This window comes from Phacochoerus africanus, chromosome 4, assembly GCF_016906955.1.
Source record: "Phacochoerus africanus isolate WHEZ1 chromosome 4, ROS_Pafr_v1, whole genome shotgun sequence".
Lineage (NCBI taxonomy): Eukaryota > Metazoa > Chordata > Mammalia > Artiodactyla > Suidae > Phacochoerus > Phacochoerus africanus.
The window spans coordinates 17275200-17303083 of NC_062547.1; the positions used below are offsets into that span (position 1 = coordinate 17275200).

General features: G+C 47.1%; 1 protein-coding gene across 2 annotated transcripts; it reads right to left on the minus strand.

Moving 5' to 3' along the window:
• Window positions 1–1388: 1388 nt before the first annotated feature.
• On the minus strand, window positions 1389–26632 carry F2 (coagulation factor II, thrombin). Of its 2 annotated transcripts, XM_047775843.1 has the most exons (14): window positions 25463–26632; window positions 24920–25083; window positions 24002–24026; window positions 23723–23773; window positions 22190–22295; window positions 21945–22081; window positions 19985–20299; window positions 19533–19661; window positions 19319–19445; window positions 18632–18799; window positions 17707–17880; window positions 17217–17398; window positions 1799–1869; window positions 1389–1651 (listed from the first exon to the last, which is right to left on the minus strand). In XM_047775843.1, the coding sequence occupies exons 1-14, from the start codon at window positions 25539–25541 to the stop codon at window positions 1508–1510; spliced, it is 1872 nt and encodes a 623-aa protein (XP_047631799.1). In that variant the 5' UTR covers window positions 25542–26632; the 3' UTR covers window positions 1389–1507. The 2 variants fall into 2 exon arrangements, with proteins under 2 accessions (XP_047631799.1, XP_047631798.1); XM_047775842.1 differs by having other exon boundaries at window positions 24920–25524.
• Between the last annotated feature and the right edge of the window lie 1252 nt (window positions 26633–27884).

Sequence of the window (27884 nt, forward strand, 5' to 3'; positions counted from 1 at the left end):
CTGGGAACCTCCATGTGCCGTGGGAGCGGCCCTAGAAAGCAAACAACAACAAAACCTGTCTAACCATTTAAGACTTCAATTCTACATCTTGTTGCCATTTCTTGGACAAACAAATTGCTCAAGTCTGACAACTGCTGTGAGAATAGAAATTCCAGGAAGCAACAACACCACCCCTGTGCTACTTCAGGGGCCAGAGGGGGAAGTGGGAAGCGGCAGAGGAACTCTGACCGTGCCGGGCAGTAAGAATGAAAGCGGCAGTGACGTATGGAGAGCTGACCAGGTGCTGGGCGTTTTGCTAAGTGCACAAGGCGTGTGGCCTCATTTAATCCTCAAAACCTTATTAGGTAAGTAATGCCATCTGTACATCTTATACACACGGGGACCGAGGCTTAGGGAGGTCAAGTGAACCATGGTTACCCCTTTTAAGGCTGGAGTCCTCTACTCTGAACCGCTATCCCACAATCCTCTCAAGTGAAGACACTTAAAATACTGAGCCTTTAGGGGGCATAAATTTGGTATTTTAACAACATGAGGAAGCTGTAACTACTCACATCTCACTAGCCTACCCTCCTCCTGTCTCTTCTCTGGTTCCTGGGCAAGCTCTTCACAGCCCTAAGCAGAGCGGCTGAAAGCATAGACTTCAGAATCTCCTACATTTCAGGAGTTCCCATTGTGGTTCAGTGGGTTATGAGCCCAACTAGTACCCATTAGGATGTGGGTTCGATCCCTGGCCTCACTCTTTGGGTTAAGGATCTCACGTTGCCATGAGCTGTGGTGTAGGTCGCAGATGAGGCTCGGATCTGGCGTTGCTGTGGCTGTGGTGTAGACCGGCGGCTGCACCTCCTATTTGACCCCTAGCCTGGGAACTTCCACACGCCACAGGTACGCTCCTACCTCTCAAGTCAGACTTTGACCCTTCATGGCCATGTGACCTTGGACAAGGTACTTCTCCAAGTCTCAGTTTACTACCCTCTGTGAGGATTAAATGAAATAATCCATTAAAGCCCCAAGCCAAGAATATTTTTTCTTGACATTTGTCTTTTCACCTGCGGCATATGGAGGTTCCCAGGCTAGGGGTCTAATCGGAGCTGTAGCCACCGGCCTACGCCAGAGCCACAGCAACATCAGATCCAAGCCTTGTCTGCAACCTACACTACAGCTCACGGCAACGCCAGATCCTTAACCCACTGAGTGAGGCTAGGGATCAAACCCACAACCTCGAGGTTGCTAGTCGGGTTCATTAACCACTGAGCCACGATGGGAACTCCCCAAGAACATTTTGAATGTTCGTAAATTCAAGCTACCATCTCCCCTTTAAGCTGGCCCTGTTTGTCCAGAGTTCTAGCTCTTCCTGAGCTGCCCATGAACCGCACTGGGAGCATTGAGGCTCATTGATAGAGTCACTTTTATTGAGAAATACAGTTTTAAGAACAAACCACAAAAATAATTCTTTCACTGGATTGGCTTCTGCGATTCTGCAGTGAGGCGCCTAGAACGTAGGTGGCCCCTAACCTCCAAACCGATCAATGACCTTCTGCATCCACTTCTTCAGGCGGAACACATGTGTGTAGAAGCCATATTTTCCATCCCTGTCACAGCCTTCACCCCATGAGACGATGCCCATTTGATACCAGCGGTTGTTAAAGGGGCTCTAGAGAAGAAACATGGGGTTTCCAAGAGAGTCAAGTCCAAGGTAGTATCAGTATGACCCATCAAGCAATTATTTCCAAAACGACATCCCTCCTTAGCCACTCCAGAAGGATCTACCCACGAGCTCCTGGCCTTTGGAGAAACGTACCTTCATGACAAAGGGTCCCCCACTGTCGCCTTCGCAAGCATCCCCTCGTTTCCCTTCGTCAGGCTTGTAACCTTGAAAGAGAACAGGGGTACTCAGGGGTCTAGCCGACGCTCTGCCACTCCCCTCCCTCCAAGGGATGCTGCTGGGGACCGTCCACTGACTCCTAGGCATCCTTGGCCCTGCTCTTTTCCTCCCCCTGCACTTCCAATCCTTAAGCAAATCTTGTCAGTTCTATCTTCAACATATTATATCCCGAATCCAACCACTCCTTAGCATTTCTGCGCCTGGTCCTGTCACAAACACCTCTTCCCTGAACCACTAATTTCCTGGATTCTACTTTTGGGGCCTACAATCCATTCTCCGCCCAACAGGCAGATTGATGTAGAAAACACATTAGACATGCAGGGAGCTGAGAATAACGGCAGTGGCCTTTACCCAAAGAGCCCCATGTATCTGCCCAGACAACACAACAACACAAAGGGACAACACCAGGAGTTTCTCATGGCTCAGCAAGTTAAAGATCTGGAGTTGACACTGCTGTGGCTCTGGTTACAGCTGCGGTGTGAGTTTGATCCCTGGCCCAGGAACTTCTCCATGCCATGGGTGGAGCCATTTGAAAAACAAAAAAGAAAAAGAAAGAAAAAAAAGGGGGAAAAAAAAGCTACATAAAAACCACACCTTCAGAGTTCCCATTGTGGCGCAGCAGAAATGAATCCAACTAGGAACCATGAAGATGCGGGAATGATCCCTGGCCTTGCTCAGTGGGTTAAGGATCCAGCGTTGCCATGAGCTGCGGTGTAGGTCGCAGACGTGGCTCGGATCTGGTGTGGCTGTGGCTGTAGTGTAGGCCAGCAGCTGTAGCTCCAATTGGACCCTTAGCCTGGGAACCTCCATATGCCATGGGTGTGGCCCTAAAAAGCAAAAAAAAAAAAAAAAAGAGAGAGAGAGAGAGAGAGGGAAAAAACCACACCTTCAACATAACTAGAAGACAGAGAACACCCAAACTTCAAACCGTTTTAATATATCTAACTGTACATCTTATTGGCGATGAGGATGGGAAAATGTCCACTAGATCAAAGAAGTGGATGCATATGAATGAGGAATCATGTAAATAACCCCAAATCTACAAAATGAATGGCAGAAAACTAAATAGATCTATACAAAGATACTACAAGAAAACAAAAATACCTCAGCTAACAAAAATTCTCTCTCAAACCACAACCATGAAACAGAAAAAAAGTGTAACTGAATGTAATATCCTCGAGCAAATTTTTGGTATGTAAAAAAAAAAGGATCAGGAATTCAAAAATTAGACAAAACAATGGGAAGAAATGAAAAGCAGAAAATGGTGGAAATGGAACTCAGACTAAAGAAAGTCCTTCAAGAAGAAAAGAAAGTGGAGTTCCTGTCACTGCTCAGAGGAAATGAATCTGACTAGCCTCCATGAGGACGCAGGTTCAATCTCTGGCCTCGATCAGTGGGTTAAGGATCCGGCGTTGCCATGAACTGTGGTGTAGGTCACAGACGTGGCTCAGATCCTGAGTTGCGGTGGCTGTGGCATAGACCGGCAGCTGTAGCTCTGATTCGACCCCTAACCTGGGAATCTCCATATGCCACAGGTGCAGCCCTAAAAGACAAAAAAAAATAAAGCAAGCAATGGAACAGAACTAATAATGTATAATTAGTCTAAGAAAACTTCACAGAAATAAAAGATTGAATGTACATATTGAAAGGATCCCCTAGGCACCTGGCAAAAGGGATCTGAAACCCCCAACTCTGAGACGTAGCCTGATAAAACTGCTAGACTTCAAAGATGAAGAAGAAACCTTCGAGGCCTCCAAGCAAAAAGACCAACTCCTTATACAAAAGCCAAAGAATTATACTGGCCTCAGACTTCAAAAACAACATACAGGAGTTCCCGTCGTGGCGCAGTGGTTAACGAATCCGACTAGGAACCATGAGGTTGCAGGTTCGATCCCTGCCCTTGCTCAGTGGGTTAACAATCCGGCGTTACTGTGAGCTGTGGTGTAGGTTGCAGACGTGGCTCGGATCCAGCATTGCTGTGGCTCTGGCGTAGGCCGGTGGCTACAGCTCTGATTAGACCCCTAGCCTGGGAACCTCCACATGCTGCGGGAGCAGCCCAAGAAATAGCAAAAAAAAAAAAGACAAAAACAACATACAAAGCAAGCAATGATGAAGCTGTAGTTTCAAAAAATTCAAGAAAGGAAAAGGTGAACCATGGATTTTATGTCTAATCATGCTGAACTTCAGGTGTCGAGGCTACAGAAAACCAATTATAAACATATAAGAACTTGGCAAATTCTCTTCCCATAACCTTGAAAAATCAACTAGTGGACAAGCTTCATCCAACCAGATAGATGTCTCAGCAAAATGACTGATTAAATGGTCCAACAGACAGAAAAAACACAACTAAAAGGTGAGACGAGAAAGAGGAAAGTCAGTCAACTGACTGTTGTAACTTCCACCAACTGACTTTACAACAATTAAAAGCGTATTAGAAACTAAGGGCATTTTAAAAAGGTATAAGATGAAAGATAACAGGAGAACAAAAATGCAAACCTTCCTAAATATATGAAATTAGGAGTTCCCATCGTGGCGCAGTGGAAACGAATCCCGACTAGGAACCATGAGGTTGCAGGTTCGATCCCTGGCCTTGCTCAGTGGGTTAAGGATCCAGTGTTGCCGTGAGCTGTGGTGTAGGTCGCAGATGTGGCTTGGATCTGGCATTGCTGTGGCTGTGGCGCAGGCCGGCAGCTGTAGCTCCGATTAGACCTCTAGCCTGGGAACCTCTATGTGCCCTGGGTGCAGCCCTCAAAAGACAAATATATATATATGAAATTATTTGAAAATCAAAGAAAAGATAACTCAGGGGGAAAACATAGTAAATGAGACGTACACATAATAATTACAAAAGCATATGAGATATTCTATCAATCTATCAATAAATAGAAATAGGTTTAATCACTTTTTTCCCCCTTCATTTTGGCCTCCCAGTGGCATATGGAGCTCCCGGGCCAGGGATCAGATCCAAGCTGCAACCTTGACCTAAGCTGCAACTGCAGCAATTCTGTATCCTAACCCACTACGCCAGGTCAAGGATTGAACCTGTGTCCCACTGCTCCCAAGACACCACTGATCACATTGCACCACAGCGGGAGCTCTGGGCTTAATCACTTTTTAAAAAACAAGATTTTTAATTTGACTCACAAAGCAAGACTCAACGATGTGGAGTTCCCTTTGTGGCTCAGCAGGTTAAGAACCCCATATAGTGTCCATGAGGACCTGGGCCTCACTCAGTGGGTTAAGGATCCAGCATTACCACAAGCTGCATTGTAGGATGCAGAAGCAGCCCAGATTAAGTGTTGCTGTGGCCATGGTGTAGGCCAGCAGCTGCAGCTCTGATTTGATCCCTAGCCTGGGAACTTCCATATATGAGGCAGGTGCAGCAGTAAAAGGAAAAACAAAACAAACAGGAAAAACCACAACAATAAAAAAATTCTACAATACTATCTATGAGACAAAACAAAGTGATTCATAGAGGCTAAAGTTAATGCTTATCAGGCGAATGGGAAGAAAAAGAGAGCAGGGATGGTGACGCTAAAATTGAAAATAATTCAGGAGTTCCCGTCATGGCTCAGTGGTTAATGAATCCGACTAGGAACCATGAGGTTGCGGGTTCCATCCCTGGCCTTACTCAGTGGGTTAAGGATCCGGCATTGCCGTCAGCTGTGGTGTAGGTCACAGACGGGGCTCGGATCCCGCGTTGCTGTGGCTGTGGTGTAGGCCGGCGGCTACAGCTCCGATTAGACCCCTAGCCTGGGAACTTCCATATGCCTCGGGTGCGGCCCTAGAAAAGACAAAAAAAATAAAATAAAATTGAAAATAATTCAAAGAAGGACACTTTTAATGCTAAAAGCCACAGTTCACAGAATGAATAACATTTAAGAACATCACGAAATAACACAGCAAATGCTTTTATAAAGTAAAGATTATAAGTGATGCAAGGAGACAAAAAGAAATATATTAGTAATGGAATTTAACACCCCAAACTCAGTAAAAGACATACCAAGTGAACTGAAACTAAAGATATAAATGACCTAAATAAGGTATATTTATGGGTGTATATATATATATATATATATATATATACACATATATACTGAACTTCACATGCAGAGAAGAGTGAACAGGCCTGCACACATCAACATCCATGTACATTCACAGGAACGGATAAATAGCTCTCAAAAAAAAGTTCCATAAAGTATAAATATTACAAACTATATTCCCGGACTGTAATTCAGCAAAACAAAATAAAAATGCAAAAGGGCCCTCCCATCTAGAAATTTTAAAACCACCTATTAACTTTTGAATGAAAGAAGAATACACACTGAAATTAGACAAGTTTTTAAGAATAATAATTTAAACACACTACACAGTATTCTCCATGAATAGGGGAAAATGTATAGCCCTACTCAGTAAAAATTAAAGATCAAAAATAAATCAACCAGGAGTTCCCACCATGGCGCGGCGGAAACAAACCCAACTAGGAACCATGAGGTTGCAGATTGGATCCCTGGCCTCACTCAGTGGGTTAAGGATCTGGCGTTGCTGTGAGCTGTGGTGTATGTCACAGACACTGCTCTGATCTGGCATTGCTGTGGCTGTGGCATAGGCCAGCAGCAACAGCTCCAATTTGACCCCTAGCCTGGGAACCTGTCACAGGTGCGGCCCTAAAAAAAAAAAAAAAAAAAAAAAAAAGACAAAAGTAAATAAATAAAAGTAAGTAATTAACCAAAGTGTCATCTCAAAAAAATTTTTAGAAAGAAAACAGCATGAGTTCCCTTGTGGCTCAGCAGGTTAAGGATCCAGCATTGTCACTGCAGTGGCTGTGGTCACTACTGTGGTTCAGGTTCAGTCCCTGGCATAAGAACTTCCATATGCTGCCGGTACAGCCACAAAAGAAAGAAATAAAACAGAAAAGTGAACCAAAAGAAAGCATAAGGGGAAAAACTTAATATAAAAGAGATTAATGGAGTACAGAATAGAAAAATAATAGGCCTAATTAATACGTCAAATCCCCACGTATTTTGTTTGCTTACAACCACTAGTTAATTTACTCAAGACAAATAATGAAGGAGTTCCTGCTGTGGTGCATTGGGCTAAGAATCCAACTGCAGGAGTTCGAGTTGTGGCACAGGGGTAATGAATCCAACCAGTATCCATGAGGATGTGGGTTCAATCCCTGGCCTTGCTAAGCAGGTCAGGAATCCAGCGTTGCCACGAGCTGTGGTGTAGGTCTCAGACATGGCTTGGATCTGGCATTGCTGTGGCTGTGGCATAGGCTGTCAGCTGTAGCTCTGATTGGACCCCTGGCCTGGGAACCTCCATATGCCGAGGGAGTGGCCCTAGAAAGACAAAAGACAAAAAATAAGAACAATAACTAAAATATACTCTAAATCCCCTGTAATTAAAATAAAAGTGTTTTAACAGAATAGACAGCAGACCAAAGAACTGAATAGAATGCCCAGAAACAGACTTACGCACACATAGAAACCTAATATGTATTATGGTGACGTCTCAAACCACTGTGGCAAAGATTGAATTTTTTTTTCCTTCTTTAGGGCAGCACCTGTGGCATATGGAAGTTCCCAGGCTAAGGGTCTAGTCGGAACTCCAGCTGCCAGCCACAGCCACAGCCATGGCAACTCGGGATCCAAGCAACATCTTCGACCTACACCACAGCTCACAGCAACGCCAGATCCCCAACCCACTGAGCAAGGCCAGGGATCGAACCTGAGTCCTCATGGATACTAGTCAGATTTGTTTCTGCTGTGCCACAACGGGAATTCTATATAATTTTTAATAAATGGTGTAGAGATAGCTTATTAGCCATTTGGGAAAAGATACATTAGATCCATACCTTGCATCATATGCAAGAGTAAACTCGAAATGACTTGGAGATCTGAGTGTAGAAAAATGACACCAAGTATTAGAAGAAAACATGAATGAACTTCTCTATGATCTGGGTAAAAGGAAGGTTCTTTTAACTCTGACTCAAATTCCATATGCAATAAAATAAATTTGACTACATAAAAAATTTAATCGGATGGCAAAAAATGATAAAGGATAAAAAAAATGGGAGAATATATTTGCAAAGTATATCACAAATAAAAGCCTAGGAGCTCCCATTGTGGCTCAGTGGTAATGAACCTGACTAGAATCCATGAGGATGCGGGCTTGATCCCCGGCCTCGCTCAGTGGGTTCAGGATCTGGCGTCGCTGTGAGCTGTGGTATAGGTTGCAGGTGCGACTTGGATCCTGCATGGCTGTGGCTGTGGTGTAATTCAGAAGCTGCAGCTCCAATTTGACCCCTAACCTTGGAACTTCCATATGCCATAGGAGTGGCCCTAAAAAGAAAAAACAAAACAAAATAAAAAATAAAGACCTAATATCACTAATATATGAAGAACTCTTTAAAAATGATGATAAAGGGACAAAAAATAAACCAAAAAATTATCAACAGATAATTCACAAGAAATGATATAAAAACGGTCATTAAGCATATGAAAGGGTGTTCAAGTACAAAACACTGGAAATGGAAATGTCCATACACAGGAAGCAGGTGAATACAGTACGGTATTTCCTCATGATACAGCTATAAAATTTTGTATTGACATATAGTTGATTTACAATGTTGTGTTAATTTCTGGTATACAGAAGTGATTCAGTTACACATATTTTTTCACATCCTTTTCCACTATATTTCGTAATATATGAATATTGCTCCCTGTGCTATACGATAGGACCTTGTTGTTTATCTGTTTTATACACAGTAGTTTGTATGTGCTAATATCAAACTCCCTCCTTTCCTCTTTAGTAACCATAAGTTTGTTTTCTATGCTTGGATAAAGAAGATGTGATTACATATATACATGCGTATATGTGTGTGTATATATACATATGAGTATACATGTAAACACACACAATATATATGTACATATATACACAATGGACTACTATTCAGCCATAAAAAAGAATGAAATAATGTCACTTACAGCAATGGATGAACCTAAAGATTATCATACTGAAAGAAGTAAGTCAGAGAAAGACAATCATATGATATCACCTACATGTGGAATCTAAAAATGATACAAATGAACTGATTTACAAAACAGGAACAGACTCGCAGATACGTTAAAAATGTTTAAAAGCACTATGATCAAAATGGCATGAATTTCCAGGATATAATGCGAAAAAACTATGAATAAACATCTATACTGTGATATTATACGAAAAGAGAAAAATAGGAAAATATACATGTGTCTGCTCATTTGTGCAAAAAGAAACACAGGAAGATACACTGTGAAGTACCAAGATTGGTTCATTGCAGGGCCTGGATGGAAATGAGGTGGAAAGGAAGAAAGTGGGAACAGGAAGGAAGAAAAGGGGAGAGTCATTCTCTGATCACATCTGTTTTAAAGAATCTGATTTTTTAGAGCATGTTAATACAGGCATACCCTTGGAAATATCGTGGGTTCAGTTCAGGTCCAGTTCCCTCAATAAAGGAAGTCATAGGAATTTTTTGTTCCTGGTGCATAAAAACATTATGTCTATACTATACTATAGTCTATTAAGAGTTACAATAGCATTGGAGTTCCTGTTGTGGCTCAGCAAAACAAATCTGACTAGCATCCATGAGGATGGGTTGTTCAGTGGGTTAAGGATGTAGTGTTGCCGTGAGCTGTGGTGTAGGTCACAGCTCAGATCTGGTGTTGCTGTGTCTGTGCTGTAAGCCAATGGCTACAGCTCTGTTCGACCCCTAGTCTGGAAACCTCCATATGCTGCAAGCGTGGCCCTAAAAAGACAAAAGAAACAAACAAGTACAGCAGCATTATGTCAAAAAATATATATATACTTTAATTTAAAAATAGGGAGTTCCCGCCATGGCACAATGGGTTAAGAATCTGATTGCAATGGCTGGGGTTGCTGTGGAGACGTGAGTTCAATCACTGACCCAGTGCAGTCAGTGAGTTAAAGGATCCAGTGTTGCCACAATTGTGGCATATGTCGCAGATTGTGGATCAGATTCAATCCCCGGCCTGGGAACTTCCATGTGCCGTGGGTGCGGCCATAAAAAAAATACTCTGGAGTTCCCTGCTGGCCTAGCAGTTAAGGATTCAGCATTGTCATTGCTGTGGCCTGGGTTTGATCCCTGGCCTGGGAACTTCTGCATGCCACAGGCACAGCCAAAAAAGAAAAAAAAGCTAAAACTAAAAAAAAAAAAAACTTTTTTGCATACAAACTACTAAGTATAAAATAAATACACAAGGATATATTGTACAACACAAGGAATATAGCCAATAATTATCATAACTATAAATGGACAATAACCTTAAAATTGTGAAACATGTTACACACCTAAAATTTATACAATATTGTACATCGGCTATACCTGAATAAAAAATATTTTGTTGCTAAAAAATGCTAACCATCTTGAATCTTCAGCAAATCATACTCCTTTTGCAGGTGGAAGGTCTTGTCCCTGCACTGATGTTTGCTAACTGATCAGGGGGGTGGTTGCTGAAAGCTGGGGTGGCTGTGGAAATTTCTTAAAATAAGATAACAGGAGTTCCCTTGTAGCTCAGCAGGTTAAGGACCTACCATTGTCAGCTGCAGTGGCTCGGGTTGCTGCAGTGCTGCAGGTTCAATCCCTGGCCTCAAGAAGTTTCACATGCCTCAGGTGCAGCCAAAAAAGAAAAAAAGAAAACAGTGAAGTTCGCCACCTAAACTCACTCTTCCTTTTCACAATTTCTCTGTAGCATGAAATGCTGTTTGATAGCATTTTAATCAAAGTAGAACTTCTTTCAAAATAGGAGTCAATCCTTTCGAACCCTAACACTGCTTTATCAACTAAGTTTATGTAACATTCTAAATCCTTTGTTGTCATTTCAATAGTCTTCACAGCATTTTTACCAGCAGAAGTTTCCATCACAAGAAACCATATTCTTTGCTCAACCATAACAAACAACGCCTTATCCTTTTTTTTTTTTTTTTGGTCTTTTTTTTTTGCTATTTCTTTGGGCCACTCCCGCGGCATATGGAGGTTCCCAGGCTAGGGGTCGAATCGGAGCTGCAGCCACCGGCCTGCGCCAGAGCCACAGCAACGCAGGATCCAAGCCGTGTCTGCAACCTACACCACAGCTCACGGCAACGCCGGATCGTTAACCCACTGAGCAAGGCCAGGGACCGAACCTGCAACCTCATGGTTCCTAGTCAGATTTGTTAACCACTGCGCCACAGCGGGAACTCCCTTTTTTTTTTTTTTTGTCTTTTAGGGCTGTACCTGTGGCATATGGATGTCTCCAGGCTAGGGGTACAATCGGAACCATAGCCACTGGCCTATGCCAGAGCCACAGCAATGCTAGATCTGAGACATGCCTGTAACCTACAGCAACGCCGGATCCTTAACCCACTGAGCAAGGCCAGGGATTGAACCTGCGTCCACATGGATGCTAGTTGGGTTCGCTAACCGCTGAGCCATGACAGGAACTCCTATGTTTTTTGGCAACTCCTTATCTGTTAAAGCTTTATCACAAGAGTGCAGCAATTCAGTCACATCTTCACACTCCAGTTCTATCTAGTTCTCTTGCTATTTCCACCACAGTCACTTCCTCCACTGATGTCTGGAACCCTTCAAAGTCATCCATGAGGGCTGGAACAACTTCTAAAGTTCTGTTCATGTTGATATTTTGACCTCTTCCCAAGAATCACTAACGTTCTTAATTGCATCTAGAATGTTGAATGAATCCATTCCAGACGTTTTTCAATTTACTTTGTCCAGCTCCATCAGAGGAATCACTATCTTTGGCACATACCTATAGCTTTATGAAAGGTATTTCTTAAAAACAATAAGATCTGGAGTTCCCACTGTGGTGCAACAGGATCAGCGGCATCTTGGGAGCACTGGGATGCAGGTTCAATTCCTGGCCCGGCACAAGGATCCAGCGTTGCCACAGCTGTGGCTTAGGTCACAACTGCAGCTCAGCTCTGACCCCAGGCCCGGGAACGCCATATGCCGCGGGGCAGCCAAAAAAAGAAAAACAACAATATTAATAAGACCTGGAGTTCCCTGGTGGCTCAGCAGGTTAAGAATCCAGCATTGTCACTACTGTAGCATGAGTTTGATCCCTGGCCCAAGAACTTCTGCGTGCCATGGGTGCAGCCAAATAAAAAAATAAGACTTTAGAGTTGAAATTATTCCTTGATCCATGGGTTGCAAAATGGATGTCATGTTAGCAGGTATGAAAACAATATTCATCTTGTGTATGGCTTCATCAGAGCTCTTGGGTGACCAGGTGCATTTTCAATGAAGGAATATTTTGAAAGGAATCTTTTTCTGAGCCGTAGGTTTCAATGGTGGACTTAAAATATTCAGTAAACTCTGCTATAACAGACTCTGCTCATCTAGACTCTGTTGTTCCATTTAGAGAGCACAGGAAGAGATTTAGCATCATTCTTGAGGGCCCTAGGATTTGTGGAATGGTTAATGAACACTGGCTTCAAGTCACCAGCTGTTATTATCCCCTAACAAGCGAGCCAGCCTGTCCTTTGAAATCAGGCATTAACCTCCCCTCTCCAACCATAACAGTCGTAGATATGACATCTTCTTCCAATATAAGCCTGTTTGGTCTACACTGAAAACCAGTTGTTCAGTGTAGCCACTTTAACTATCTTAGCTAGAGCTTCTGGATAACTTGCTGCCTCTCCTTGCACTTTGATGTTACGGAGACAGCTTCTTTCCCTAAACCTCACGAATCAAGCTCTGCTAGCTTCAGACTTCTGGCTTTGAATGTTGTAGCTGATTTGATCTTCTATCCAGACCACTAAAACTTTCTCCATACCAGTAATAAGGCTGTTTTGCTTTCTCATCGTTTATGTGTTCACCGGAGTAGCACTTTGCATTTCCTTCAAAAATGTTTTCTTTGCATTTACAGCTCAGCTAACGGGCACAAGAGGCCTGGCTTTTAAGCCTTCTTCACAGAGCTTAATTTTTTCCAGCTCTTGATTTAAAATGAAAGACATGCAACTCTTCCTTTTTCCTTTCACTTGGATCATCAAAAGCCACTGTAGGGTTTTTAGTTGGCCTGATTTCAATACTGTTGGGTCTTAGAGAATAGGGAGGGCCGAGGAAAGGGAGACAGAGAAATGAGTGGTTGGTGGAGCAGTCAGAACACACAGCATTTATTAAGTTTGCTGTCTTATGTGGGCGCAGTTCATGATACCCCAAAACAACTGCAATAGTAACATCAAAGATCACTGATGACAGATCCATATAACGAATATCATAATAATGAAAAAACAATTTTTTGGCTGTGGTGTGCAGCAGCTTGATGTAGGATCCTAATTCCCAGTTCAGGAATTGAACCCAGGCTACAGTGGCGAAAGTACTGAGTCCTAACCACTACACCACCGAACTCTTAGTAATGAAAAGAGTTGACACATTGTAAGAATTACTAAAATGTGACACAGAGACATGAAGCGAAGCAAATGCAGTTAGAAAAATGGTGCTGATAGATTTGCTTGACACCAAATTGCCACAAATCCTCAATCTATGAAAAGCTGCAATATCTGGGAAGGATAATGAAGCAAAGCACAAACCTAATCCATCAGCTATGAATGGATAAAGATGTGGTGCATATATACAATGAAATATTACTTGGCCATAAAAAAGAGTGAAATTCTGGAGTTCCCTGGTAGCTCAATGGGTCAAGGATCTGGCATTGTTGCTGCTGTGCCATGGGTTTGATCCCTGGCCTGGGAACTTCTGCTTGCCATGGGTATAGCCAAAAACAAAAAAAGAAAAAAAAAAAGAAATCCTGTCAGTTGCAACAACATAGATGGACCTAGAGGGTATCGCATTCAGTGAAATAAGTCAGACAGAGAAAAGCAAATACTGTGTTATCACCTATATGTGAAATATGAAAGGTAAAATAAAGGAATGAATGTAACAAAAAGGAAACAGACTCATAGATTTAGAGAACTAGTGGTCACAAGCAGAGAGAGGGAAGCGGGAGGGGCAATGTAAGGGTAGGAATTGAGATACAAACTGCTATGCAGAAAATAAAGAAGCAACAAGGATATATATTGAGCAGCACAGGAAAATACAGCCATTAGTTTGTAATAACTTTAAAGGAGTATAATCTATAAAAACATTGAATCACTATATTATACACCTGAAAACTAATATTGTAAATCAACTATAGTTCAATAAAATAAAAAAATATGTAATAAATAAAGTGAAGGTATGCCTATACTCCAAAAATAAACAAATGAAAACAATAAGATGGGGGGGACAGTATGGAACACTATCAGAAACAAATGAGCCTGGGAGTTCTCTTGTGCCACAGCAGATTAAGGAGCTGGCATTGTTACTGCACAGGTCAGGTCACTGCTGTAGTGTGGGTTTGAATCCAGGAACTTCCACATGCCACAGGAGTGGCAAAAAAAGTAAAAAGAAACAAATGAGCCCAATCGTATTTAAAATAAATAACATGTTAGGGGAAATAACCCAGATTACTTTTTCTTTCCTTTTAGGGCCACACCTGCAGCATATGGAAGTTCCCAGGCTAGGGGTCAAATTGGAGCTGCCTACACCACAGCCACAGAAATGCCAGATCCTTACCCCACTGAGCAAGGCCAGGGATCGAACCTACATCCCCACGGACACTGTGTCAGGTTCTTAACCCTCTGAGCCACAACTGGAACTCCTAATCCAAGTTATTTTTAGACATAGTATTGCAACTACATATCTTTGGGCTAAAAAACAGAACTGTGAAGAAACGCTGAACTCTAGCTCGTAGGGTTGTTTTTCACAGCTATGGATGAGTAATTCTGAAACTGCGTATTTAAGTATTAACCAAATAAGTAAATGCATTATTACAGACAGCAAGAGTCAGCTTTCTCACTATCAACAGAGAAGTTTACAATGTGGAAAAGGAGAAGCTAAAATTAATCCTGTTGCATTGCAATGGGAAGTTTCAGTATCAAACTCATGGTTTTAGATAGCTAAATGGAAAGAAAAGAGAGACAGATGCTGGTATATATGTATTTTCCAGTTCTGTTTACTGAGAGGGCCTACAAGCAATGACCCCCATTAACGATGTGCACACCTGGCACCCAGATCTTGGTTTCTTTTTGTTTGTTTGTTTGTGTTTCTTGTCTTTTTGCCTTTTCTAGGGCCGCTCCCACGGCATATGGAGGTTCCCAGGCTAGGGGTCGAATCAGAGCTGTAGCCCTCGGCCTACACCACAGCCACAGCAACGTGGGATCTGAGCTGTATCTGTGACCTACACCACAGCCCACGGCAACGCCGGATCCTTAACCCACTAAGCAAGGGCAGGGATTGAACCTGCAACCTCATGGTTCCTAGTCGGATTTGTTAACCACTGAGCCACGATGGGAACTCCTAGATTTGGTTTCTAAATACCATTCTCTACTCCAAGAGAAGTAGGATGAACCTGGAACATCTTGCTGCATGAAAAGTAAGAAAGTACTCAGAAATTGACAGGACATCTCCAAAAGTCACAGAAAGCTAGGTTTCCAGGACTCCCACTGCCCAAACCTGGGATATTTTGAACATTGAAATAATGATAATAACGAATTATAACCTTTAGAACAGAGTAAGGACCCATGAGTCCACAGTGACAGAACGAAAGAAAGAAAACCTCTTCCTTACCATAAAAAACCTAATGAAGGTAGAAGGAATGACAGAATTAGAACATCACCATTTAGCAGCCACCATAGTTAGGAGAACAATTTGATAAGAAACAGCTCAAACTTCCTCCCCACAAGGTTATTTGTTAGTCATAAAGAGAAAAATAGAACTTTACAGTGAGAAACCTGGTAGATGCAGACACCACCTTAACCAAGAGGTCAGAGTTAATCTCAACAGTTAGGAGACAAAGACATCATATGCCTGGGACAACATCACTTGGCCCAAGTCTGACCATTAGGAAACCTTAGACAAACCCAAAGTGAGGCCAGTCCATAGAATAACTGGACTATACTTGTCAAATGTCCAAGTCATGAAAGACAGACAACTAAGTTCAATGTGTGATCCTTGACTGGATCCTGGATGGGAAAAACATTTTTTTCTGTTTTGCTAAGAAAGACAACTGTTGAGAAGGATAGCTGGAAAACATTTGAATAAAGTCTAAAAATTAGATAAAGGTATTACATCACTATTAATTTTTCTCATTATTAATCTCTTGATTTAATAAAAGTACCATGGTTATAGCAGAGAACATCCCTTTTTGGTAAATATTTAAGTATATGGGTAAAAAAGGCAACTTACATACATTTTACTCTCAAATAGTGTGTAAACACACACACACACACACAAAGGGGGGGCAGAATCTGGATGATATTATAAAGGAATTCTTTGTATTGTTTTTGCAACTTTTCTGAGTCTGAATACACATTTTAAAAAATAGAATAAAAAAATCAAGTTAGATGATTTATTGACTGGCCCCAAACTCTCCGATCATATTCTAGTCTCAGGAAAAGCCAAAGTCCTTAAGGCCCTGAAGAAAGCACCCATTCTCTGCCTGTCCACCTCTCACCACTCATCCAGCGCTGCCCTTCCTGTGTCTCCTGCACCCCAGCCTTCCTGTTCCTCAGACATGCCAAGCATGTTCCCACCTCAGGGCCTTTGCACCTGCTGTCTCCACAGTCTGGAGTGCTCTTTCTCTAGATTGGTTTACTCCTTCACATCTTCTAGTCTCTGCTCAAGCATCACTTCTCAGAGAGGCCTTTTCTAGCCTCTTCCAACCACTCGATTTAGAACATCTCTGTCCCAGCTCTCTCTCCCTTACTTGGCTTCGTTTTTCTCCCTAGAAGGACTGCTGTTCTAGATCTGTTTATTGACACTCTCTCCTTCTAGGAAGAAGGCTCTCTGAAGACACAGGAATCTGCCTGTTAGGGTCCTTGCGGGACACCCTGGAATACTGCCTGGACCACAGAAGGCACTTGGGAAATATTTGCTGAATGACTAAACAAATGAATGGCTTTCCCCCCCCCACACCCTGGGCCTCTGCTGCCATCTGGCTCACATACTCTGACAACTTAACCCAAGACCAGCACCACGCCTAACTAACACTTGACACACATGATCTCGCTTAACCTTCACATGGCCTAATGCAGTAGAGGCTTTCACCTCCATTTTACAGAGGGAGAAATTGAGCTTTCACGAGGTAAAACAACTTTGCCCAAAGTCACATGGCTTGTAAATGACTGGAGGCCAGGACTTGAACCCAGGCCTGGGCTCTTAACATGTCTCAATCCTCCCAACCCGAGACCCTGCTGTTCCCGCCTGCCCAGCCACACCCTGGGGACTTGCCAGCACAGAACATGTTGTCCGTGATGCGGATCCGGGTGGAGGCCTTACAGACCAGCCGCTCCACGATGGGCAGGTTCACCACCTGCAGGACGCTGGGCTGCACCTCGCTGGCGCTGGTTGTCCAGGTCTCCTTCAGGTTGCCCCAACCTGTCACCCGCCCCTTGTATCCAGCCCGGAGCAACCTTTGGGGAAGAGAGAAGGATGGAGTGAGAACAGGCCGTCCAGGAGTTCCTGGCCCCAACACCATCTCTAAAAGACCTGAAGCTAAAACACAAGCACAGGGAGACCTTTGGGGTTTACTCCCAAACACTGAGGCCTGGAAAAGGGAAGGAACTCCAGCAAAGCTACAGAGTGTCAGGGTCAGGCCCAGAACTCAGCCCAGGCCACCTCAGCCATGATCCTGCCCCATGCCACTCCCCCTCCCCGGCCTGCCCTCCCCCACAGCCCCATGCTGGCAGCACCCCCTCGCCACACCCCCTGGCCACCCCACTTGGTTGCCGTCTCCTTGTCCGGCAGGCACACGGGGTGGATGTAGTCGCTGAAGGTGATGGGCTTCCTGAGCTTCAGTAGGGCGATGTCCCGGTCCAGGTTCTCCCTCCAGTTGTACCTGGGGTGGATGTAGATCTTTTCCAGCATAGAGATCTTTTCGACGTTCCGCTCATACCTGCAGAGACCCCAAGAGAGACAATGAGAAGCTCGAGGCCACCCAGCAAGGGGCGGCCAGTTCCCTGAGGGAGGAACCTGCTTGCCCTCAGGGTAATCAGTGAGCCTCCAGGGAGGGGAGAGGGCTGGCTCCTCCTTGGCAGCCCCCTGGCAGCTTCCTCCTGGCCTGAAGTTGCCCAGGGCTTTGGGATCAAACAGCCCAGGCAAGCAGGGGGAGGCACACTCGCCCTGATCCAAACAGCTTCTATTCAGAGGTCACACCTGGGCCACATCCTGGCGCCTGAAGGGGCAATAGGGGCAGGCCAGAATTCTGCTCTGCGCAAAGGTTTAACTTCTCTCTCTCTGGGTCTAAGCTTCAGTCAGGATGTGGCCAGATGGACTTTACAGCAGACACTGCTAGGTTTTCTTTGTTTTTGTCTTTTTAGGGCCACACTCACAGCATAAGAAGGTTCCCAAGCTAGGGTTCAAATCAGAGCTACAGCTGTGGGCCTACGCCACAGCCACAGTAACGTGGGATCGCGAGCCGAGTCTGCAACCTACACCATAGCTCGTGCAACGTGGGATCCTTAACCCACTGAGCAAGGCCAGGGATCAAACTCGAGACCTCATAGATACTAGTTGGGTTTGTGAACCGCTGAGCCACGACAGAAACGCCAAAGCTGCTGGGTTTTCTACTGTGAAAGATGTGCAGACACAGTTACTCTGGAGGACTCGGACCCCTGCCTGTCACCCACGGGCACCCACTTCTGTACCTGGTGCGGGAGTGCTTGCCAATGCGCACCAGAAGGTCATTCTCAGTGAAGTTTTTGTCCCAAGGTGGGTAGAGAAGACAGTGGGCAGCGGTGAGGACCCAGCGGTCACTGATGAGGCTGGCCCCGCACAGCAGCTCCTGGGGACTCTTCCGGAAAATCATCACCTGCCTGGGAGAACTGGGAAGTATCACCACCTGGGAGTGGCTGCCCACCCCCCACCAGCCCTACAGCAGGAAGTCTCAGGTTTAAGAACTAAGTGGAGAGAGCTACCTGCTGGGCCAGACCCCAGCTTGACCTGGCTGCTCCTGGGGACTGGGCCTGGGCATCCATGGGACCCCGAGAGGCCGCCTCCTGCTTGTTGCACTGCCCCCCACCCCCATTCAAGCTTCTTCCAGGCCAGGGTTGGCACAACTTAGCACAGCTTCTGGAGGCAGAAGGACTGGAATCGAGTCCAGCTGCGGAAGCCCTTCATTAGCAGCACCACTTAAGCGAGTCACTTAAGCGCTCTGAGCCTCCACTTCACCACAGGCTTTGGAGAAGTAACAAACCCACCCTCAAAAGGTGGCTGCCGGGCTTGGATGAGATGTTGGTGCCGGGCTAGCCTTATTTGTGGAGCTTAGGCCTGTGAGGGCGGAGAAGTCTCCCAGGAATGACGGCGGGGGGCTGGTGGGGACAGGCAGCACGCACCAGGGTGCGAGGCCAATCTCGGCGTCCGAGCCGCCCACGATGCGCCCTTCGATGTAGGACTCGAAAAGCTCCCTTTCCGTTTTGTCCTCCAAGGACGACTTCTCGAACAGAGGCCGCAGCCCACAGTCTGCCGAGCAAGCGGAACCGTGAGAGGCCAAGCGCAGCCCGCCCCATCCCGCCCCGTGACCCCGCGCCCCTCAGCGAGCTGCCTTACCCGCCTCCCCGGCGCCAAAGGTCTTCTCACTGAAGAAGGGCTGGAAATCGTCCACGGTGGTGCGTCCCTCGATGGCCGCATCCGCGTTCTCGCCCAGCGCATCTCCCACCTCCTCATCCACTGGCTCCTCTGCAGGGACCCAGACACCAGCTGCGGCTGCGTGGAGCCATTCCTTACCCACCCACTAGACCTCCCCAAGCTCCCGGCCGGCCAGGGAGTCGGTTTGGTGTGGAGGGTAAGAGCACAAGCGCACCTGGGTTACTAGGCAACCAAATCTCCCAGGCCTCAGTTTCCTCAGCTGTGAGAGGGGGCTGGAACTACCCCCACCTGTTAATAGCCCGCCATGAACGCACTCTGCACACATGGCAAGCCTTAGATCAGTGAAGGCACTGTTCTTGCTATTCCCTCCAGGCTGTGTCCTCAGTCTCAGGTCCCCTGCCCTGCCCTCTCACCGCAGTAGTCCAGGTCGCAGTACTCAAAGTCGCCAGGCTGTCCCGCCACGTAACACCACGCGCCCTCCTGGTCCCCGTCTGGGTTGCGGCAGAAGTTCTCCACCAGTGGCACCGCAGGGTTGAAGTCCTGGTCCTTGCTCAGGGCCTTGGCCTGACTGCTGCCCCAGGCCAGGCAGGGGGACCCATGTGAGGTCACCGCCCGGCGCCCCTGGTACTGCCGGCCCCGCTCGGGGACGCAGGTTTCCAGTGGAGGTGACACATTCACTGTGGAGCCTCCAGAGCGTGGGATCAGCTCCGCAGTGACTCGCCCCTGGCCTGGTGGGTGAGGAGACAGGGGAGCAGAGTGGGTGGGACCTTACCTAGAGCCAGCCAGACAGGATGTGAATCCCTGCCATGCAGCCTTTATCCTATATGACCTCAGGTCACTTACCCTCTCTGAGTCCCAGACTGCTTGCCTGTGAAAGGGATTACTAATGCATTTTTGCAGGGTTGTTCAGAGAGTTAAAATATATGGCATAAGTGTCTGGTACATGATAAGCCAGTGATAGTAACCAGGTTTCACCTCCTGTGCTATCTGTAATCTATTGGTCGTGACTGCCTGGAGTTGCTAACGGATTCTGTTTTCACAAAGGCACATCAAGAAAGATAGCTGGGGAGTTCCCGTTGTGGCGCAGTGGTTAAGGAATCTGACTAGTAACCATGAGGTTGCAGGTTCGATCCCTGGCCTTGCTCAGCGGGTTAAGGATCTGGCATTGCCATGAGTTGCAGTGTAGGTCACAGACGTGGCTCGGATCCTGTGTTGCTGTGGCGTAGGCCGGTGGCTATGGCTCCGATTAGACCCCTAGCCTGGGAACCTCCATAGGCCGCGGGAGTGGCCCTAGAAAAGGCAAAAAGACAAAAAAAAAAAAAAGAAAGAAAAGAAAAGAAAGATAGCTGGGACCCAGTGAGGATGTCTACATGGGGGGTAGGTCAATTTCAGGAGGCCCAGACATATTTATCACAAGTGTTGGTAAATGGTAGCTATTTTTGTTACTAAGATTGGTAACTTGCTTTAAGACTGGCCCCAGGATCCAGCATTGGGTCCTTTAGGGCTGCATGAAGGACAAAAAATAGCAATCTTCATTTGGTAGATTGAGTTTCTGGCACTAATTCTTCACCCCTGCCCACATCCATATCCTCTGCCCTGTGATTTTACAGGCACAGGTGTCCTTCTCCACCTCAGTTCTGAGACCAGGCGTGAGGGCAAGGTTGGTACTTCTACCATCCCCATGGAAGAGCTTCCCAGGACCGATGCTGCCTTTCAGCCTCCCCCACACTGTGTACATATGGAGCAGACCTGACCCCACCCAAACAAGAAGCCAAGCTCAGCTGGACCCATCCTTTGGAGCAGGGCCACCCCCCTGAGCCCAGCCTATATCAGTGGATCCCACAGGAGCTGCTGCAGCTGAGATCAGCAAAGCCACCCCAGCTGACTCTCGGACACATAAGAAATGAATGCTTATTGGTGTATACCCCCAAGCTTTTCGGGTTGTTTGTGATTTTGTGGGGTTTGTGGGTTTTGCAGCATTACTGTGGCTATATAACCAGCTGACACACCATGGGAATAATAAGGACAGAATCATGCAGGGCTTGATCTGTGCGGCTTGGAAAAGGGCTTGTGGACTGAAATGGTTAGGAAGGGCTTCCTGAAGGGAAGAATGCCTCAAGAGGGAAGGAAAGCCTATTTTGAATGAGCAGCAGCCTGGATCATAAGGAAGCAAAGGCTGTGGGGGGAGAGGAGGAGGCTAGAAGCTAACTCGCTCTGGTTTCCTGACTTCACTAACCAACCAGCCCAAACATGTCGTAAATCACTTCCCCCAACTCCAACGGAGCCAGGATCTTGGTTCCCATCCCAGGCTGCCAGGCCCAAGAAAATCTATGAGCGTTGGCCATGGATCACCTAATCATCCCCACAGCTCACCACAGACAGGGATGCTGCACGCCTCCCTCCTCACGGTAGGGGATGTGGTGTAGCACCAGGGCCCAGTGATGCTGCCATTTGGGTTGCGGCAAAAATTCTCCCGCAGGTCAGCCCCAGGGTACATGGTGGAGTTGACTCTGGAATAAGAAATTGCTCAGCAGGAGGCCTCTCTCCCCACCCCCGCCCCCAGGGTCTCCTCTCCCTTATTCCCAGCCCGGTGGCAGACAGGCCTGCCCATTACTCACTCTGGCTTATGTGGGTAGCGACTCCTCCAGAGCTGGCACTCAATGCCTGACCGGGTGACGCTTACGTTCCCTCGGTAGTTCATACCCAGACCTTCAGCACAGTTACCTGCAGAGACCCCAGCCCACTAAAGATCTGTCCCGTCCTCTCTAGGCAAAGCTCTGTTGGTCCATCCCCTCCAAGCTACCTCGGCCATGATCCTTAACCTGTGTTTACTCAGCACCTCCTCTGTACCCAGTTGTTCTTCAATTCATTTAACAGTAGTCACCAAATATTTACTGAGTGCCTACTAGGTGACAGCCACATGACAGACACTGTGCCAGGTACCAGGGACATAGCAATGAATAAGACAATAGTAAAGGTGGGTCCCTGCCCTTCTGGAGCTTATATTCAGGGGCTCCTCATAGCCAGCAGGATAAAAAAATGAAAAAGGTCCTTCTAATCTGGCCCTGATCTACCTATCCTGGTATCTTAGCTCCTCATGCCTCAAGGCCTTTGAACATACTCTTCTTTCCTTTGCCTTAAATGCTTTCCTGTTTATTCAACAGTGCATCCCACAAATCCAGGTAGAACTCTCCTTTTTCTGGAGAGCTGTCCTTGATTCTGCCCGCAAATAAAACGCTCCCTCTCCTAGAATGCTCTCATCCCCTGGATCAGAACTTTCCCATCAATTACTTTGATGTTTTGTATTTTTATTTTCCTATGAAACTGCGGTCTCCCTGATTCTTTTAAAATCCCCAATACTCGCCTTAGTCCTTGATACACAGCAGGGGCTTAGTTAAATGTCTATTGAATAACTTATATAACAAATGAAAATATGACCAGTGATTCACGGAGTTCCACTAGTGGGGCCTAATGTCCTACTAAAGGTGTGTCCAGGATGCTGTGGAAGAGGGCGGATGCACCTTGAAGGCTCAGCAAGGTGGTGGCATTTGAACTAGCTTTCGAAGGATAGGGAGGTTCTCAGCAGGGCAATGATGATTACGCCAGGGGACGATGACAATGTAAGCAGGAGCCAGGAGATAGAAACATCTCGGCCTGTTTAGAGAAGTGCTTGCTGTCAGCAAGCTGGGGGTCTGGGTGCAGAGTTAGTGCAATGGGAGCTAAAGCTAAAAGGGAAGGTAAAGGCCAGAACCTGCTAAATTCACCAGGCTAAGAAGTAAGAAGCCTGTGCTCTGTTCTGGGGGCAGTGGGGAACCCCTCAAGGCTTTGGAGAATGAATGTGACATCACTGGAGCTCTGCCTCGGGCACACGGGGAAGACTGACTGGCATACGCAGGGTTTGGATGAGAGTGAAGCCTTAAAGTCATCATTCATTACCCATTCATTAATTAGTTTCTCCAGCATTAATCATCTTCCTGTCAGGCACAGAGCCAGGTGCAAAGACACATCCTGGACCTCAGGACCAGAACGACAATGTCAGATGCCAGAGGCCACCACCCTTGGGCCACAACTCCTCACCCACCCCTACTGTGCTCTTCTCCAAGGCTATCCCCTCATATCCTGTCCCCCCAACCCCCATGTCAGTTCCTTACCTTCCAGACATTCAACCAGCTTTTCTCGAGATTTCCTCACTGACTCACAAGCTGGAAAAGACCCAGAAAAACCACTGAGATCAAGGCAGAGACAGGATGGGTTCAAGCGAAGGGTAGATGGGATGACATTCAGAAATAGAGATGGGCAGATGGATAGAAGGGAGAGACCTGGGTGGAGGCAGGGATGCCTGGATGGACCAGAAGGGTCTCAGGGACGGAGCATTCTCTCTCTGGGGTCCCCAGACTCCCTTCTTGGAGCAAACCCTTCCCAGTGCTCACCTGTGTACTTGGCCCAGAATGCATCCTGAAAAACAAGGGCTGAGAGTGAGGCTGTGGCAGGATCCTGCTTTGTTTTTTTAGTAAACTTTCTGCCTTCTTAGACCATCCTCTTTCCCTTACCCTGGTCATGCAGGGCTGGCTCTGGGGAGGTTGTGGCAGAGTTTCCTAATTTTTTTTCCCAAAAACCCAAGTGTTTGAGGAGAGAGGAGCCCCCCATCTTCTGTTGGCCAAGGCTGAAAGGGAATCTCCTGGGTGGGGGTGGACTGGAGGAGAGGGGCCCAGGCAGAGCCTCCGGGAAGGGGAAGCTGGTCTCTGGGCCTGACCAGACACCCACCTCCCAAGGGGGCACAGAAGTCACAGCAAAACTAAAGCTGGAGTTCCCGTCGTGGCTCAGTGCTTAATGAATCCGACTAGGAACCATGAGGTTGCAGGTTCAATCCCCGGCCTTGCTCAGTGGGTTAAGGATCTGGCGTTGCCGTGAGCTGTGGTGTAGGTTGCAGATTCGGCTTGGATCTCGCGGTGCTGTGGCTCAGGTGTAGGCCAGGGGCTACAGCTCCAATTCTACCCCTGGCCTGGGAACCTCCATATGCCGCGGGAGCGGCCCTAGAAAAGACAAAAAGACAAAAACAAAAACAAAACAAACACTAAAGCTGATAGGCTACGTGCCCAGGACTGGGGGCTCTAGTGACCCCAACATAGACAGATGTTTGAAGACTGGGGAGGACCCCTGACATGCTGGAGCCTCACCAGACCCCAGGACCCTGACACAGCCCAAGTGACAGGGCCTCCCAGAGGCTGAGCTGCTCATCATGGCAGCCCAGTGAAACAGGGCCCAGAGATGAAGATAAGAGCTGCCAGTTTCCGCACCCCCCTCCTTTGTGCTCTTGCAGCTGGGGCCTCCCTCTCGGGGGAGCTCACCGTTTCACTGGGAGACTCCAGGGCCTCGTAGGCCTCCTCGCGGCTGCACTGCTCCTCCAGGCACTCTCGCTCCAGGTTGCCCTTCCGCATCTCCTCGAAGAAGCCGCTGTTAGCGCGTCGGGCCCGCTGGAGCAGCGACAGTGCTTGCTGAGGGGCCATGAACACTGTGGGAGGAGGGGCGTGGGACAGTGGCCTCGGGGAGCCAGGTTGTCTTGGCCACCATGGGGGCAGGAAGCAAGCCTGGCCTGCCTGCTGGCTTCCAAAAGGGAGATTCTGGGATGGCGGCTGCCCCCCAAAGGCTGCTAACAGCAGCCCACTAGCGCCCCTCCTTTCACAGGTCAGCCCCAGCCCTCTCCCGGTGTTGCAAGAGAGAAGCAGTCCTTGTCTGCCAGCCCTGAGCACCCGGCTCCTTCCCTCAGCTGGACACCGTGAGCTGAGACCCGGCTGGGGGCTGGCGCCGTGTTCTCTGTCGAGCCAGGAGACCCCAGCCCCCTGGCCCACATCCCAGTCTGCCGGCCTGTCCCAGCTTCCAGGCCCCCTTACCATGCTGGCTGTGCACAAGGCTAACGAGGACAGCCAGGGACAAGCAGCCAGGAAGCCACAGGCCTCCGACGTACGCCATAGTGTGTCGGCTCCCAGGACTCTGAGGGCTTTTCCTGACCCCTCTGGGTTAATGTTGAACTAACATGAAGAAATCAGCTGGGAGACAGAGGTCAGCGGGTCAGGGCCATGGGGACAAGTGGATAGATAGTCCGCTCCCGCCACCTGGGAGGACAGGTCCTCCTGGGACCAGGGATGGATGGTCTGGGAGGGAGTCGCACAGCAAAGATCAACGTAACCACCATTGTCCAGCCCCTCCCTCCCGGAGGCACGGGCCAACCTAGGCCAGTGGGGTCACGAGCTCTTCCCAAGGCTCCTTCCAATCCTAACACATGCACAGGTGGTGGTTGCTTTGATCCCTGTGGGCCTCGGTTTCCTCATCTGTAAAATGGGATGAGTATCTTATTGTGAGGACTAAAGGAGATTATAAATACATAGCAAGAGCTTAATAATCATCTACATGGATGTAAACCAGCGAGGAGGTATGTGTCATCACCACACACAGATGTGAGGAAACAGAGGCAAGGGAGCAGCCAGCTGAGAGCTGCTACCTTGTCCCAGGTCACACTGGGCTGGACCTTGGCCCCAGCCTCTCCGCCCTGACGAGGGTCCCATTTCCCCTCTTCCTCGTCTGGGAGCCCTGGAGGCATGTTTGTGAGTGCTGGTTGCCTAGGAGGAGGAGCCAGGCCCAGGGCCTCTCTGGCTTCTGGTCTGCTTTCTCTCCCAGGACTTGCGGCCTGCCCCGGAGTAGGTATATGCCTGTCTGCCTGGGGCCAGACCTGGAGTGGCTACTGGTCCCACACTACTCCTTGCCCAGCTCTGCTCCCATCTCTCCCCCACTTCCTGTTTGCAGTATGAAAGGTAAATATTAGTCCTGGGTCGAACTGGGACAAAGGGCCAAAGAGCAGGAACACAGGGAGTACAGGTTCTTGTCCTGCAGTCCCTTGGGCCTGGCCGTTCAGGGTATGGGCCTCGGTCATGTACAATCTGGGAAGACCACAGGGAGGGGCCTGGTGCAAAACAGGGGAGAGGGTTGGCAGAGAACTGGGGGCCAGGAACCCCACAAATCAGCTTAATTCCTGGGTGGTCTACTTCATATATATATATCCATTCCTACTTTTCAAATTTTTTTTTTTTTTTTAGTGTCGCATCCCGTGGCACATGGAAGTTACCAGGCTAGGGGTTGAATCAGAGCTTCAGCTGCCAGCCTACACCACAGCCACAGCAACACCAGATCAGAGCCATGTCTGAGGCCTACACCATAGCTCATGGCCACATCGGATCCTTAACCCACTGAGTGAGGCCGGGGATCAACCTCGCATCCTGTCAGGTTCCTTACCACTGAGTCACAACAGGAACTTCTCAGTGTGTTTTTTAAATTGATGTTCAGCTTATACACAGTAATGCTTAAACAACTCCTAAGTGTTTAACTGAAAATTTTATGCATACACCCATGTAACCACCACCAGATCAAGAAAGGGAACATTTCCAGCCCCCAGCAGACTCTTCTGAGTCTGAGATAACTGCTATTCTAACCTACTTTGGAACTTCATATAACTGGAAACTAGCAGCATATACCTGTTTCTGTCTGGCTTCTCTTGCTTAGCATGTTTCTGAGGTTCAGTCCTGTTGTATCAGCAGTCTGTTCCTTGTAAAGCTGCGCAGTATTTCACTGCATGAATATTGCAATTTTATTTATCCATTCACCTGTTGATAGGCATGTGGATTAGTTTCCATTTGGGCTACAATGAATAGTGCTGCCGTGACTATTCATGTGCAGGTCTTTGGGTGCCGATAAGTGCTGATTTCTGTTGGGTACATGCCCGGGAGTAGATTTTCTGGGTCATAAGGCAGGTATATGTTTTGATTAAGTTGTGTTGACAAAAAGTTGTTCTGGGTGGTTGTACTGGTTACACCCCCACCAGCAATCCTACCAACCTCTATCCATTTCACATCAACCACTCCGATGGATGTGCAGGTGTCTTGCAATGGTTTTTGTTGTTGTTTTTTTGTATATTTAATCTGTTTCTGTATTTCTTTTTTTTCCCCTTATTTTTTAACACTTAAAATTGTAGTTGGGAGTTCCCATCATGGCTCAGTGGTTAACGAATCCGACTAGGAACCATGAGGTCGCGGGTTTGATCCCTGGCCTTGCTCAGTGGGTTAAGGATCTGGCATTGCCGTGAGCTGTAGTGTAGGCCGCAGACAAGACTCAGATCCTGTGTTGCTATGGCTCTGGCGTAGGCTGGTGGCTACAGCTCTGATTAGACAGACCCCCTAGCCTGGAAACCTCGGTACGTCGTGGGTGCGGCCCTAGAAAAGGCAAAAAGACAAAAAAAAAATTATAGTTAATTTACAATGTTGT

Coding starts and splice junctions, on each gene's coding strand:
- F2 (XM_047775842.1), bottom strand. CDS start 25,465: ATGGTAAGGGGGCCTGGAAGCTGGGACAGGCCGGCAGACTGGGATGTG. Junction 17,881..18,631: donor GGCAAGCACTCCCGCACCAG/GTACAGAAGTGG, acceptor GGGTCTCTGCAG/GTATGAGCGGAACGTCGAAA. Junction 17,399..17,706: donor GACAAGGAGACGGCAACCAA/GTGGGGTGGCCA, acceptor TCTTCCCCAAAG/GTTGCTCCGGGCTGGATACA.